General features: G+C 43.5%; 1 protein-coding gene across 1 annotated transcript in view; it reads left to right on the top strand.

The window, feature by feature from the left end:
* Window positions 1-15,797, top strand: part of fam222aa (family with sequence similarity 222 member Aa) — a 52,048-nt gene extending 36,251 nt beyond the window's left edge. The window contains exon 3 of the mRNA XM_063489093.1: window positions 8,616-15,797. Within this exon, the coding sequence (XP_063345163.1) occupies window positions 8,616-10,084 (1,469 nt within the window). The 3' untranslated portion in view covers window positions 10,085-15,797. The remainder of the gene's footprint in view (window positions 1-8,615) is intronic.
* The last annotated feature ends 1,345 nt before the right edge of the window (window positions 15,798-17,142 follow it).

Below are 17,142 nucleotides of genomic sequence, written 5' to 3' on the forward strand. Positions count from 1 at the left end.
CACAATGAGGGTGGCCCAGGCAGGCCTGAGGGCTGGCTCATCACAGAACCCGCTTCTATACAGAACCGTGCTCTCAACTAAGCCCTTTGGCAGGCCTTGATTATTAAACAGAAAGCAATTTTTGCGATGAATATAGTTATTTTTTCCATTAATCTATTATGTTGCCCATCCAGCCCCATAAATTATTGCAAATGGAAAGAGCCTGGTGAAACTTGTGCCTGAAATGACGCTGTGGCTGTGAGCAGCTCTCTTCACAGTGTGAAATATTCAGGACGGTTATTTTTCCATTGAAATACCTTTTTTTTTTTTTTTGGTGTTGGCTGTCATGGGAACAAACATGGAGCTTGTTCTTTTTGTTTGGCCGGTTTTTTTTATTTTATTTATTTTGTTGTTGTTGTTGTTGTTTATGAAATTCAGCGTGTAGTGTGAGGTAAACATGTTGCCCCAGTTTTTCTGTTTGTTTGGTGCACGGGTGTCCTACAAAAGGCCTGACACGGCTGCTGCTGGCCTGCATTCCTTTGCGGCTCAAAGAGGACTAAACTACCCACTGGTGTTGTGTTGACCAGACTCTCAGCTAGATCATTAGTAATTAACATGCGCAGTGATCTCCTGAATTAAAGGGAGGCTCATCTGCTTAGTTCCCTTTCATGCACATTAAGATATCTTCCCCTAGACTTTAAGGCTCCTGCCTAAATAGCTTGTCATATTGTAAGATATTTCAGAAAGGTCAGTGTTGATAATAATGTCTTAATTCCTTTGAGAGGCAGCAGGTCTGCTCTAGTGCTGCCAGTGGTGTTAATGGGGCAGGAATGCAGGGCGAGTGCTTTCCCACGCTGTTAGTTTTCTTCTGCTGGGTGCGTTTGAGATGAGGCTCTGGGCCGGCAAGGCTCTGCTAATGCAGCCAGAGTGCAGACAAATGGAAAGTGACACTTGTGTGTGTAGAATGGTATTTGTGGTGACGCTTTGACTACAGATAATAAAGTGTTCGCCCTGAGGTGATTTCGCCCGGCAAGCACCCCAGATGAAACTCACTTACTCAGAGAGGGAGACAGAAGAGACTGAGAGGGGGATGAAGAGACAGAGGAGACGGAGAGGAGGATGAAAAGACAGAGAGGGGGATGAAGCGTGAGAGGAGCACAAAGAAATAAAAAGGATGGGGAAAAAAGAGAGAAAGCAGTGAAAAAAAGATCCAGAGACATGCAGAGGGAGAGTCAATGTTTTTTTATGGGTCAGAGGGCAACGCTATTATTTCAGAGAGTGGTGGGTTTTAGAGGTCAACACACTCAGGCTGAGAGTTGTCCTTTTTCTTCAGACTAAATTGTGTTTATTCACCTGTTTGGTGGTTTTTAATAAGAAATCAATTAGCTTGCAGCTAATTCTGATTTATGGATTTTATTGATGAATTGCTATTGATGTTATTAAAGAGAAAAAACATCAGGTTCATCAGGAGGGTAAAATATTAGAATTAGTTGTTAGTGGGATCTGTGTGTGTGTGTCTGGCTGGCAGGCCATGTGTACAGAGGAGTCCTTCAGGATCAATCAGTTCTCAGTAATTTCCCCTACAGCCCATAAAAGCCAGGTCTGTCTAGAAGGAGCATGAGGCTGCCACATCAAACCAGCTAATTAATTTTCATAGCTGATTCAGTAACATCTGGCTTTGGAGATAAATTCTAATGAGAAAATGTAAACACGACAGTGTCCTGATGGTATAATATTTCACATTTCTTTGGTAGAAACCTTTATAATAGAAATCCAATTAGCAGTTTTGATTTGGACACGTTAGTCGCATATGTAAAACATTAAAAGACGTGTAATAACATGCAGACATTCGGAACAGAAAGTGAAAAACATTTCTGTTTTTCTGCTGCTCCTTTTCACTGTTATCCAGTACCTGTGGACCCCATCTCTGTATCAGCGTACTGTATTTACCGCACACGTGTGCCGCTTCACTGCAGGCTAACCAAATGACCTCATGCTGCAGTGAGGAGGAAGCCCAGATTAGTCTTTCAGTTTAGTATTTCTTCCATCTGCTTGTGTGGAAAATAGATAGATTAAATCTTGGATGAGATTGCCTTTAATGAAATGAAAGATTAAATGTGGGAGTTTTGTCCAAGTTTTGCTTAAATCTATTTTAACGATTAAATCCATTTTTGACATGGTGCCATGCCTGCGTGCCTGTGAAGGATCAGTGTGCAGATTGCTTTAACATTCTCATTATCCGCTTTGCTATTTGTGAAACATGTTGGCAGGTTAAAAGCCCAATATGCAGTGCAGTATGGTATCCCCTGTTGAAATATCTTGTCCAGCTACTGCTTTTATTTACATAGCAATTAATTTGATTAGAGAAATAATTTTCTTGTAAGTTTGTGTGCGATGTTTGATAAAGTGACGGCAACTGGAAACAAAAAGCTGCGTTAAATAAACCGGTTTTGATTCAACAAAGTTGTATTAAAAAAAAATCCAATCAATAAGTCATGAAGTATTTAGAAAAGAGTTATCTGGTGAGCACATTTTTGTTTCCACTGCCTCACAATATGCATTTGTTTGATGATTGTGATGACACAAGCAGCTGCTGAATTCAGACAGCTCTATCCTCTGAGAAATCATTGCAGTTTGATTTTTATCTTTGCAATTATAGATAGCAGAGGCCTGACAAATAATTGCCTGGATTTTTTTTTCCTTCCCTGTGTTGTTGCACAGAAAATCAACCTTGAGATGAACAGAGAGAGATGAGTGCTTGTAAAAAAAAAATGCTTTTTTGATATCAAGCAAGCAGCAGGGTTTCCTTTCCCCTCACGTGCACTTGAATTGATTAGTACTTTGGTTGAGGGCATATTCAACATGTCTGCCCCCCTGCAAGGCTGCTCTACCCTGTTGATCAGTGGCTCATACATGAGCTTCCTCCGCTCTCTCCCTCTCCTCAGGAAGCTCCTGTGGGGCACCGAGGCTTTGATTGACTGGCGGCTGAGTCCACAGGACGCCTCTATTATTATCATCTCTACCTCGGCAGAGGGGCGGGGGTCTATGTCCAGGGGGTCTGGCCGACAGCCCCTGCTTTGTGTGCCCGATAGTCAATTAGAGGCAGCGCTCTGCCGGAGACGAGTGGGATGCAGGGTTAATTGCAGAGGACCAAACAGCTGGCTCTATCAGGGCCCATTGTGTTTGCAGCAGTTGTCACGGCAATTGAGGCCTGGCTGTAATCGCTGACTAATCAGCCTTGTGCCAGATGACACCTCCATTAGCACAAGGCAGGTATTGTTCAGGACGTGAAGCTGCCTCTGGCTTTCCCCTGCCTGCCCATCCTTTTACAGCAAGTTAAGGGACGCTGATTCTATCTGCTAAGAGATAAACAATAGCCACAGGTCAAGGGTTCCTTCAAGGAACAATGCTGTTCAGCCTGCCCCGTGCTTGACAGGTCAAACCTTTTCCAAGCTGGGAGATTGTGATGTGAAGGATTTGAATTGCCATGAATTATTAATTTGAATAAATTTATTACAGTGAGATTAATGGCTGACTGTACATTAGTGCAGGAATGGGCTGCGAGAGTGTGGAAAAGGAGCATCCTGCCAGCCCAGTCCTCAAAAAGACAACCCAGATAAATGAAGAGCAAAGGCGTAGAAAAGAGGCCTAGCACACATGACTGCATATAGGTTTACGGTATATATGCTGAGTATTTCGAGGACGTGCTTTTACTTAATGTGGACTGTCTTTATGAGGGGAAATGGTTCCCAGCGAAAGTAGCGGGTGCTGAACTAAGACTGACCTCTCACTTTCTTTCATCTTCCTGGTCATCTCTGTTCCTGTAGTTTGCCCTAACCTCATCACAGGCTGCTCTGTTTGTTTGGCCGTAGTCAGAGTGTATTACACACTCGTTGTTCTGTGAAAACCTAATTGCAGTTCAACCAAATGGTCCTCTTCCTTCATCTAAACAAGCGCTCTTCTCCCCTGCTCACCAGTGTGCATGGTCAGAGGGGATCAAAGCGTGTGGTAAGTAGGGACGTAGACTTTGCAGGAGTGAGTGAGGAAATGCTGAGGGCTTTTTGATGTTTTGGAGCGTTTTCTCCGCTAATAAGAAGAAACTTCTCCAACCTGCTCATAATTTTAGAACACTTGGAACACTAATAAATGGGAGCAAGGGCATTTCAGGCAGTTCTCTCAGACTTTTTCCTCCGCTTATTCATTTAAAACTCTAATTAAAATGCAAAGCATTCTCGTGGTCCTCTGGATTTGGTGCTGCACTCTCGCACAGCCTCTGACTCCCTATCTCCTCTCCTTTTTTTTGCTCCTCTCCCCTGCTACCCCTCCTCTTTCCACCTCACCTAACTCCATGCTCTCATACTCTCTCTGTCTGCCTTTGCTTCTTGTGATCAACACAATTTGACCTCTCACTTGGAAGAAGTGCACAGAATTTAATGGATTTTTTACAGTCTAATCTAACCAGTTCCCTCTTTATTGCTGTTTTGTACCCAGTGGACCTCATCTTTACCAGGCCTCCCCCCTCTGCCGCCTCTTCCACCGTCACACCAAGAAAATTAGTTCATCAGAATTCAAAATGTACTGCTGGCTAATTAAAGGAGTGTTAATTGAGTGTTCAGAATTGGGTACCCCCTTCACCAAATGCACACAGACACACACACACACACAGCAATCACACAAAAAGCACACACGCAATCACAGTGACAGCACCGGGTACACCAAGGACGTTGCGCTTGGGGAGTTTCATGCCAATCAAAAATGGAGAGAAAGGAGAGTGCCCATCCTCCAAGTGAAATGGGATTTCTAGATCATATCATGGCCTATTGCAGCTCAGTTCAGCGCTGTGCTGCCATGTTATCCAATCCCTGCCTTGCTATCTCTGTCTGACCGCTGGAGAGTGGAGCACTGCACAGATAGCCCCTCTCTCACGGCGTGCATCGTGCTAATGAGGGGTGGCATTTAGAGATGTGCTGCTCTGACACATGGGCATTGTGTGCCAGGCACTGGGTGATTAAGGACGAAGGTCAGCCCATTAATTGCCTCCCTGCCATCTCCGCTCCCTGGCGCGTGATCTCTCAGTACTAATGCATGTGTTTGCCTGAGCTTTTATCTAATCTCCAATGCAGTTCAATCACACTATGCTTGGTTTGTTTACATTCCTTTCATGTGAAAGTTTTTTTTCCGCTCTTACTTCTTTTCAAAGCAGCGCTTGCCCAGGTTTTGCTGTTCATTTACTGTGAGCTATTTCATGTGCTTGTGAGTGCACATAGCCTCCTGCTCTCAGGAAGGGAAATAGCATATTCTTCCATCCCCAGGGGAAATAATTAATCCTTACAAGGCTGTCGCATGTTGAAATGAAGCGAGTGTGAAGCATTTAGCCCAGGAGGCATTGCAGGCTGTCGCCCGCACAGGCACCTGTTGTTGTCCCTGCCCTACATTTCATGAGAGAGCGCTGAGCAGAGGATAACAACATGCTCCACTGATGGCAAATGAGACACACAACTGCCGATGCAGGTGTGTGTATGCATGCGCATGTGCCTCCCCCCATTTTTTTTCCCTGTTTTTCTGCATGATGTTTGCATGCACGACCACGCTAGAGAGTGTGCACAGGTGCAGGAAACCCCCCCTCCCACCTTATGAGGAGGTAAGGGCTCGCACAAAGGAGGCAGTACTGGCGGCCTCAGAGGGTGTTTATCAGCCCGCACCATCTGTATGCTGCTGCTCATTGCTATGATCTACTGCAGCCTAAACCAATAAGTCACAGAGCGCCAGCCTAAAAAGAGACTCACTCCTTTAACCTCCATGTCCTCACTTATAGACTTACTGCTCTGGAGGAGAGAAATGTAGAGACCCCGCACATCAAACACACAGTGTGAATAACAATGTGTGTATGAGAGTGAAATATGCTCTGGTTTGTGGCCATACTTAGGCTACTGTAATCAACTTTGCTATAAAATTTTTACCGTGGAACTTTTTAAAGAGGAAGCCAGAATCAGAAGCATCCAGATGCTCATTTGCCTCCTCCTCCTCCTCTTCTTCCTTTATGCCCGTGGGTTCTAATAACCGGAAGCCTTTGTGGAGCTGAGATGGGTTTTGTAGGCCTGAAAGGCCTCTAATCCCTGTGGCCTGTGAAGTGTGAAACCCTTTGATGCCAGGTTGGTGTGCCAAAGGCTCTGCCTATTGACAAACAAGGGCCAAGCTGGGAAAAGACGGAGGGAGAAGGCTTTCTCCTCTCTCTCTCTCAGAAGAAATGCAGGCTCAGGCATGGAAAATATGGGCTCAGTCAGTGAGAAGGAATAGAATTAGCCACCCTTTAATGAATTTCCTGGCTGTTTTTATAGTTTTTTTCCTCATGTGGCAGTAATTAGGTGGAATGATGGGCATACTGCAGCTGGGGGCTTATAGGGGCGGCAGGGCACAGGCCCTTGATATGCCTGAAAGCCAAGTATCTTTCCTCATTTAGACCATGTGATGATCAAAGATGTTTTTTTGCCCTCATGTAAAGATGATCAGAAAAAATGCTGCCATTCCATTTGCATGTGGACCAGCAATGTGCTTTGAAATGAGCATGTTTTTTTCTTCTGAGCAAATAAGTCTTCTGTCAGTTTTCCTCTGCAAGTCAGAACATCAAAGCAAATGGCACTGCTGTCACCAGGGAAGCAGGGCTTTGCCTCAGTAAGGTTGGTTAGATCTTAGATAGGCTAGCCTGGCATACTCAGACAAGCCCATTAGAATGACACCCTAAATTAAAATTAAATAATTAATGTCAGCACTTTTTTTTTTCTTTCTTTTACAAATTTAAAGTCTAATTTGATGCTGTAGAGTTTCTGATCTGGAAAGCATGTTGCCTGTCGGATGAAACAACACGCGTATAATAGTTCAGGCACTAAATTTGGCTTGGAATATTCACAGTTTCTCCAGTCTGCTGTTAAATTCCCAATTTATTTCTTTTATGATATGGATCTTGTAGATTTAATCATTTTCACAGTTGGAGACCCATAGGGTTGTTGAAATGAACTCCCCATGCTTTCTGTAATGGGAGCAAAGAAATGAGAATTGTGACTACTTGGCTGTGGAGTCTCTTTAAAATGATTTTGCAATCGGAAAGCAAATGGAGTGAGTCCTAGTCACAGCCTGCACCCTGCAGACTGCCTTGGGTCGCCAGGACATTTGCTGACGGCACAGTTATGGCAGTTAAATTTTTGTGCATTTTGTTAGCTTTTGCATAAAAAAGTCATTTTTGAAGGGGTTGCAAGTCATTTGTGGCAGCTGATATATTGCTTGTAAATTGAGTTCTTTTCCCACCCCCATACCCTTTTTGTTGCACTGAGCTAAGTAGCCATGAAATTGCCTGAATAATGTTGTTTAAATCCAATCTCACTGCAGTGCCTCACCTCCGTGCCCAGCCCCCCCAAACAATGACACATGGTGGGGTTTTTAGAAATTGCATTTTTTCCTGTTTGCCACCTCAGTTCACAATGACCAACCGTTGGTTCAATGACCGAGGATCATCACCAGTCTCACTCAACACCAATGTTGAATTGATTTTTGAAATGAGTGGTTTCACTGGTCAAACCTTAGAGAGAATTTGGATGTAAAGTAAGAGGAAAACATTTGCTGTACTGGCCTCTATTTATCTTTTTTTCCTGTTCAATCAAGCATTTTTGTATAGTTTTTGTAACATCAATTTATATTACAAGGATACGGAGGCCAGCTTTTTACTTCTCTAACCTCATACTGGAAATATTTCATTGTCACGTATGAGCATACCATTTGTATAACTAATTTTTGATTTATTTCATCAATGAGTTTATGTTTTTCTGCCTTTTAAACAAATACTTTCAGCAAAAAAAAAAAAAACAGCACTCAAGTATTCTGGACTTGGCTCTGCTCTCATATAGTTCACCTTAACCAGGCTACTAATTCCCCATGGATTCTTAATAGGTTTTTACTAGGGCCTCTCATGTACTCCTGGACTGAATAAAAAATGTGAAAATTCTGTGGCCAAGGGTAAGACCCAGTAAGTGATAGCACTTATAAATCTCAAATGTGCCACTGCAATTAAACAAGCTTTTATCCCCTCCCCTTCATCCCTCCTTGCCTGGTATCCAAGGCTAACCCAATTCAATGCTAAAGAGAGTCCGAATTAATTTCACAATGCACTGATTTAACAGCGCCTAAGGTACCAGGCTTTGACAGAATGAGTTTTTAAAAAGATCCATTTGTCTAGGGATGAACTTCCACAAGAGGGTGAGAAAATGAGATGGAAGGAAAGCTCAGATGGAGGGCGAGAGAGATAGAACGCAAATGAATGCCAGCCCTCATTTACAATTTTCAAACTCTGTGTGGGTTTGCTCTGAAGTGTTTCTGCTGTTTGTAATCTTGTGTTATTCGCCTGCTCTTGTGTCACGATGACATCTTTTAACCTGCTTTCAAAGTAGCCGTGGCGCTGCTGCCAGATCTTACTATTCCAGGAGAATAGTGGTTATTACAATTGATTGACCCGGCTTTGTGAATGCCATTGCTGTCAGGCTCTTTGATATTTCTGGTAATTAAACCCCAGGTCTGCTGTTCGCTTCTTCTACAGGCATTTGTTCATTTCAGTCATTCTTTTTTTTCTTGTTTTTTTTGTCTTGCAGGTGAACTAGTAGTGCCCACACACTCCCCTCGCTACCCCACTGCGGCAGAACTTGATGCCTATGCTCAGAAGACAGCCAACAGCCCGCTGTCCATCAAGATCTTCCCCACCAACATCAGGGTTCCCCAGCACAAGCACCTTAACCGGACTGTAAATGGATATGACACCACAGGCCAACGCTATAGTCCCTACCCACACCTCCACACAGGGGGCTACCAGGGTCTCCTTGCTATTGTTAAGTCCTCCTCCTCGTCATCGTCATCATCGTCAACATCCACCTTCGTCTCTTCAAAAGGTGTTCTCAAGAACTCCGAAGGCAGACGGACTAAGCTCTCTCCAGCCCACATAGCTGTTGCCCCATACCCACCCCCTAGTAGTAGCACTTTAGCCAGTGGCCATGGCCAAATGGTATACCACACTGGGCCCTCAAAGCCTCCAGAAGGCCCCAGACTGTCAGTGCCCCCAAATGTCACTGTAGCTGGCTCAGTGATCCCTGTAACGGGGGGCCGAGGCCTGGCCTTGCCCACGCAATCCAACCTTCCCTCCATTCAGAGCATTATCTATCAGATCAACCAACATTGCCAGGCCCAGGCTCTGCAGCAGGTGTGTCAAGGGGCTGCCACTGCACCGTCGAATTCCAGCCCTTCCAAGCAGGGCGCGGCTGTCATGGGGGTCTCTTCTAGCTCCTCCGGTGGAGGCTATGTGGTAGGAATGGGTCCCCAGGCTAACATGGTATATACAGGTCAGGGGCTGCCGGCTCAGAACTCAGAGGCGATGAAGACTGGTGTGTACGCAGATGGTATGGACTACATACTATGGCAGAAGCAGCAGCAACAGCAGCAGCAACAGCAGCAGCAACAGGCTGTGCTCCGCATGTACAGTGGAGGCAGTGGAGGAGGGGGCGCCATCAGCAAGTCCCCTGAAACTTGTGTTCCAGGAGGAGGGATTATGGGGGCCCAGGTGTCCTCCTCTTCTTCTAGACCTTACCACCTGACTGCCAGTGCCAGTGGAGGAGGCGGGCTGGACAAAGTCAGCTCTTCCCCTTTGAACTGCGTGGGTATGCACGGAAACTTCTCAGTGGGTCAGTACTTTGCGCCGCCGTGGAACAGCGTGCTGGTGACACCTGACAGTGACTGCTACAATCCCCAGGAGCTTTTGGGCACCTCCACTGGAGGGCCGGCCACAGGGCACAGAGAGATGGGCTACCCTCACCACCATCACCACTATCACCATCACCATCACCACCCTGCTATAGACAGCGGGGGAGGTTTGTGTTGCAGCCTGCCCAGCAAAAGCTTGTGCAACACGTCTGTGCTGAGCAGCAGCTTGCAGTCTCTGGAGTACCTGATCAACGACATCCACCCACCCTGCATCAAGGAGCAGATGCTTGGCAAAGGCTACGAGACTGTGTCTGTGCCACGTCTCTTAGACCACCAGCATGCACACATCCGCCTCCCTGTTTACAGATAGAGGGGGAAGTAAAGGAAACGAATCAAGAGTTGTGAATTTGTGAAGAATCTCAAAGTTTAAAAAAACAAAAAAAAAAACATGTTTTTTTGGGAGGGGGGGCAGGGGGTTGATGCGAGTGCCACTGCTTTAACTAGTGTGGGTGCTTAGAGAAGAGCAGTTGTCGTGCTGTGTGGCCCTAGGTTTGGTGGTTTCAAGGTAGGCTATGGAAATCCCAAATACAAAAAGTGGTAGTGATTGCCAGTGGGAATGAAAAGGGATTTCATGATTCTCCTGATGTTCCAGCTTGTGGTTTGCCAATAGGATTTTGAATTAATTATATTTTTTGGTCTCCTGTTTTTGTTTTGTTTCTTGTTTTTTTCACATGCCTGAACCTGTTTTGACCAGAATCATAGCTTGACATGAAGTGCGTAAGCCACTTGTATCCCCATTCTAAATACTAAGGATGAAGCTACTGTGTAGGTTGTCACTGAAATGGTCACAAAAGGGCCAATATTTAGGGCTGCTCTCAAAATCCAAACTCTGTAACAGTACACACACGTGAACACGTACAAAAGACAAAAAAACAAAACATGTACTGACAAGTGAGAAGATGATAGGCTGTACTCGGGTGTTATGTACAAGGATCATAAGGTTGAATTAAAAGGCTAGTACGATATTAGTTATTATTGCTGTTATAATAATTGATACATAAATTGCACTGCTTGAATTTTGTTAACTTTGAAGTTTGGAATTGGGTAGTTTGGATATGATATATTTAAGAAACTTGAAAAACTTGAACCTATTTTTTGTTGTTTGATATATTTGTAGGTATATTATATGTATTTGGCTGCTATGGGGAAAAGTGTCTCAAATGCTTTTTTTTTTTTTTTTTCAATTTAATTTTATTATTTTCCACTTTTTGTTTTGATGACTTAATAATTTCTCCTCTGGCTGACGTGCAGTTTCTTATGTCCTGGTGTGAGGCATAGTTGCTGCTTTGGTTCTGTAAGAACCTGTTTGGAGAGCTGTTTTTTTTCCCTAACCAACACTGGAATCATACAATACAATAAATACTTATTTAAAAAGAAAACATTGCAAAAAAGTTAAAAAAAAACATTACAAGAAAAAGAATTGTTACAATGAAGAATGTGACTGGGAGGTTATCTGCATAACCTTACATGTATGTTAATGCGTGTATGTGGCTGAGTGCATGCGTGCGTGCTTTGTCTTTTTCTTTTTTAAATTTGTGTTCTTCAAAATCCTCAGACTTTTTTTTTTCTTCTTCTCAAATTCTGTCATTACAAGATTTTTACCACCAAGACTGAAAGACTGAGTCACCGGTCCCATAAACATTATATCTACATAATGTACGGGAGATGGTTTGCAAATCGAGCTCCAACCCCTCTTATTTAATTTTTATTTTTGGAGGCTTTAGATTTTCAGTGGAGCTAGAGAGCATTTTCTCACGTGACTCCTTTATGACTGTATTTACAGCACTACAGCCTCTTCATCTGTCAGGTGCTATCATCATGAGAAAGTGGTGGAAACAAATGGAGATCATATCTTCGGGGTGCTATTCACCCCTAATCCTGCAAACAAAAACAAATGAAAACAATCATGACCTGTCCTCTGGCATCAGATGAAATGAGACTCAAAGCTCACTGCTTTTCATTGTCCATTTCAGCCCCTGGTTGGGATGCGTTTAGCCGAGGCCAGTCTTAACTTGATGATTCAGAGCAGTGAAATATTTATTATGACTGTGAGATTCCCTTGAATGTACTGCACTTAAATTACTGCGATGTTTTATTGCCTTGTGGGACTCAAGTGAAAGAGAAAAATTGGATCAGTGCAGCAGTCCTCTGGTCTTAAATTAGCATTTCTTTTGTCAGTCAAATTTGAGTAGTAAATTGAATTTATTAACTGCAGAGGGAGAAAGAACCAGAGCTTTGTTGTGGGGAAATACTGGCATTAGTCTAGATTTATGAAGTGCAATTATTATGACTGTATTAACATTTTTTTTCTCTGAGCTTACACCAAAAAAAATGTAAACTACAGTTGTCAATACATTCCCAATGTACCACATCCCTAATCCTTATCCATCTTTTGTTTTGAGGTGTAAAATAAATTTCTTTAAAAATTTATTCAGAAGCCACATTTCGGCTTTGAAGTCTGTGATTATTTTTTAACATGTGACCTCTAAAAGGCAGTGGGAAGCTTGGGATATTGTTACAGCAGCTCTGTGAGACCCAGAGTGGAATACGGTGTGTGACATCGCTCGGATAATGTGCTGTAATGATAAACGGAGTAGTAGTAGTGCATTTAGATGATCGTCTTTTAAATGTTTACACTTTGGCCATCCAAAGATAAAGGACAGACAGCACTGCTGGAAAACATTAACCGTTAATACTGAAATGCGACGGATATTTAAAAGAAGAAGAAGCATCGTTATGATTTGATCTTTTCCCTTAATTATTAACGATGAGCCTTAAATTTTGAGGTAATGGTGTTCGTAGGCATGCCACTGTATCTGAAAGCTGACAGAGATTCCAGTCTAAAGAGTACCAAGCCCCTTGGCTTAAATTTGCACAGTAAGCCTCTTTAACATTCCAGTGAAATTTTTCATGTTGTTTCAACAGCTTAATGCCCCAGCCGCGGTCTGATTCCAGCATATTTTCTGTCTTGTAGAAATATTTTGACAGATTTACAGATACATCCCTTCCCAAAATCCCTTCCGTTTGGCTTCGGCATCCAAGCATTAAACCCTGTCACATGATGTTGAAGTGAAGAGGAGACACTTGAGGCAGTGGAGCTTCTAGTGTCTGGCCTTTCCCACCAGTGGAGGTCTGAGGCACCAGGCCTCTCTACTAATGGGAATATTGGGTGACGTCTGGCTACAGGACACAGCCAGCAGAGAGTATTCATTCAGTCAAAGGGCTGAAATCAAACACCTTTCAAATAGCAAAGGATTTCCTCTTAGATACTGAGAGAAATCTGGCCATTTGAAGACAACTTCAGCCGAATAAACAGCAAAATCCACGTGAATACGATCATTTGTCATTTAGAAAAATACAAAGTTAAAAACAACAACAGTTTTATTTAGCGTAAGGTGACTCTGTGCCTTTGTGGCCACCGTTCATTATGTACAGGCTCCAAACTGTCTGTCCCCTTGGTCCTTTACACACGTTAATGAGCTTCTATTGATGGGATGCATCTTATCCCTGGAACTGTGGTCCATTCCTCTGTTCCTGATTTGGACAATGGACGCTTAGCCCATATTAGGATAATAGAATTAAATTTCAAATAGATTTGTGCCTGGGCTGATCCAGCCACGGCTCACTCAGCTGCAGAGGCAGAGTGGCATATGGCATGTCATTATCTAAGCCCACCCTCCCCCTGTCCGGGGCCAACTGGGTTCAGCAGTGCTTAAACAAACTGAAGGTTAGGACTGGCTGGCTGGCTGGCGTTAAAGAGGAGGATAGAACGGTTTTCCGTGGGTGAGTGGGTGGGGGGAGGCTGCTAAATCACAGCCTCCACGGCGTCTCTGTGGGCCTCAGCACTGCACCCTGGCACCTGGGCTCAGAGGCCTGCTTTAAAGGCTGGGCTGTGTTTGATCGAGGGGATTTGTTTTCTGTTGGATTATATATGGTTATATGGTTGTTCTCTGCCTGGCTGATGGGTCCTGTGCAATGTGACAGATCTCAGCAAAAAAACAAAAAAAAAGGGGGGGGGGGGTTGGAGAGAGGAAAGGATGTGGGCAAGGATTTGGGGGTCAGAGAAGCCTCGAAGCATCAGTAATCAGGATAATTGCCATATTCCTGGTGCTGGTTGAAGCCTCCCCTCTGTGGTCACATATCAGATTGAAGGCCAACTGAAATCACCTCTCTGGCTGAAAGACTTATTGAGCCTCAATCTGATTTTCCTAAGTAAAAAAACAAAACAAACAAAAACTTCACTTTAAACTTTTTAACACTTCAACAAATATTTTGTCCAGGAAATTATTAATGACACAGAAATCTCAGTCTGAATGAGGACATTTGGATCTGTAATTTATCGCTGTAGCAACAGACCGATATTGACTGTTAACACATTTTCAAGGGCAGTGAGATGCTCTCAAGGATGGCCCGAGGGCAGAACGAAGGTGAAATGACTTATGCTGGTTGTAAAAATCCCTTAGTAAATCCCAATAAGTCCACGAGGACCTTTACCCAGTGTAAAGGTCTAGTTGCATATTATGCACCTTAAATACTGCTGAGAAGAAAGGAGAGCAGACGGGGTCGTTCAAAGCAGGGTCAGCTCTTTCACTCTCGGAAGAGAGGGAACGGGAGGGGAGGGAAGGACAAAAAAAATATATAGGCAGCTGCTCACTCTGTAGAGTCTTGGCGCTGCTCTAATCTACAGATGACAGGAGGGGGAGAAGGCCCAAGCGCCCCCCGCCCCCTTACTTCCACAATGATTTGGTCAACCTCAGTCATGTCCCCTGGCTGCCCTTGGGCCCCTGGGGCTCTCATCTCAGAGTTCTTCCCAGCATCCCTCCTTAACGTTACATCCACAAGGCCATTCCTCTCCATTTGGCTCCTACCTAGCAAGAAAATACCTTAATCAATAGTTCAGATGGTTCTGAGGAGGCTTGTATAGTTAATCCACCAGCCTTATTGCTGTATTGCACAATACCATTAAAAGATTTTTCTGTGTTTTGTCACAAACGTTGAGCACACTGCTGTCTCTTTAGTGCTGTCTGATAGAACTGGATGGGTCACATGTGAGCGCCGTAGAATTTAAATTTTGTTTTCAGCACCTGTTAAATGCACCGCAAGGTAAAAGATCAGCACAGATGAAGAAATAAATCAGGATCTTTATCCCAAAAGGCACAGCCTCGGAGCCCTTTTCTGAAAGGCAATGCAGCGGGGCATAATTCCAAGAGCGTTTTTATTTCTTCAGCGCCACAAGTATGTATGTTCAGCTGAGAAAGCTTATGGCCTCCAAATATTCATCTTGTTTACGCTGTGGGGATATTGCTGTATCCAATCAAAACTCAAAAGTCTGGGGATTTTGCTTATTTTCTTCCTGATTCCTTTCACTGTTTGTGAGGCTCTCCGAATGTTCCTGTGGACAAACAGGGCTGTTTTTCCCGAACGATCTCAAATGCACCAACGCTGCCAAAGTCTGAGGGTGCCGCAACCTTGAGAAAATAATATATATGGAAATGGGAAATCTATAAAGCATCTCTCTTATTGTTCTCCCTGCAGTGTTGTATTTATGTTTAAAAATGATTTTGTCTCCTCAGGATGAAAATATGTAAAGAATATCTTCCTTTTTTCTTTTTTGGAAAAATTATAATATATGAGACTCAGATTTTGAACTAAGAAGTCTGAATATTTAAAAAAAGAAAAAAAAAGAAAAAAAGCTGTAAAATCCTTTAGTCGTGGGGTTTTCAACTTTTGAATGTGCCTACAGCCAAGCATCCCAGTGATTGCTTACCCTCTCCAGTTCTGCAATCTCCCCCTAATCTCCCCACAACCATCATCTTCAATTTGCTGAAACTGCCACTGTCCCTCCTCCATCCCAACGATCACAGTAGATATTTTGTCTGTTCTCCCTGCTTTTTGTCAATCTCAGGACTGAAATTTCTTTATTTTAAATGTAGATGGTTGGTTTTCTTTTGACCTCTCGTCTCTTATGTATTATTGTTTGACATAAGTAAATAAAGCAGATGACTTCTATGTCTGTCCTGTTATCCGCATTACTCCTTACTTTCTTTCCTTCTTTCTTAAACAATTTTTAAAATCCCTGAAGAAGACCTTCCTGTAATGAAGATAAGCATATTAGTCTTAGGATTCACTTTGTGCATCACCGCCATATGCCGCGGCGACAATCCTTTTCACCTTTACAGCAGTCTATTGCAGCATCAGTAAGGCCTCGCAGTTCATGACGCATGTGTGGTTTGTGCTTTTGTTGCCAGGCAAGCTTTGGGACACAAAGGAAACAGTAATTTAATAATGTGGGATTGCCTGATTTTTTTTTCTTATTTTTTTGCTCTCAAGCAGAGACAAATGCAGGCTAAGTCACAGTATACACAAATTTTCAAAGTGAAAGCATCTTCTTTGATGGTTGGACACACAAGCTGCGGCATAATGAAAGAACAGACCTATAAAGTAACCACTGAAAAATCCCCTCCAGTTAAAACACCAAAAACCATTTACACTTGTTTTTTTCACTATATTTAACTCCATCGCTTATATTATATAACAGTCTAATATCAACTCATCTATAGGAATTGTGTGTTGAGAATTTTCCAGCACTCGAAGTAACTCAGCATACACTTAATCTAAATGTTGAACAACACAGGTACCTTCAACACCTCAATATTGACACTTTTCTTCTCTTTTCTCTCCTCACTGCCAGCCTCTCCACCCACCTAAAACATCAGATAAGTCGTAGACTGATGAGCCAGCTGCCTCCACCAGAGCGTGTGGTAGTGGGAGACTGCACACTGATTTCATACACGCTCGCTCAGATAGAAAAAGAGCTCTGTGGAGCAGAAATGCTTCTCTTATTAGCAAAACTCATTCACCTGCACGCCACATTGAGTCCCTGGCAATTTCACAATAAATCATGAGATGCCTGTGGAGGCCGGGCAGCCGGCTGAAACTCTGCCATGGCCATGCCCTCGCCTGTCAGTTTAGACACTCTGAATCATTTCGGGTTCAGCGGCCTCGTTTCATCTTAGATGAACTGAAAGGTCATCTCACACGCCGCCTAACCAGTATGTTCCTGGCTCCTCCTCTTCATCACCCGGTGCTTCAAGTGATTGCTCGTTACGTTTAGAAGCACCCCACTGTGGTGAAATATTTCACTGGGGATCATGGAAGGAATTATTTCGAAAAGACAATTAGCACTGGCTGAATACAGCAGAAAATGTGCTCCTGGAGTTATCTCTCAGGTCTGAGCCTGACATAATCTTCCCTTGTAGAGCATCATTCAGTAACGATTTATCATCTCTTTTGCAATGAAAGTTGGAGAAATGATTAGTGGGAGTGTCACCAATATGAGCTTTCTTCTCTGTGCTGGTCTGCTGGACC

Source organism: Pelmatolapia mariae, linkage group LG12 (genome assembly GCF_036321145.2).
Source record: "Pelmatolapia mariae isolate MD_Pm_ZW linkage group LG12, Pm_UMD_F_2, whole genome shotgun sequence".
Taxonomy (NCBI): domain Eukaryota; kingdom Metazoa; phylum Chordata; class Actinopteri; order Cichliformes; family Cichlidae; genus Pelmatolapia; species Pelmatolapia mariae.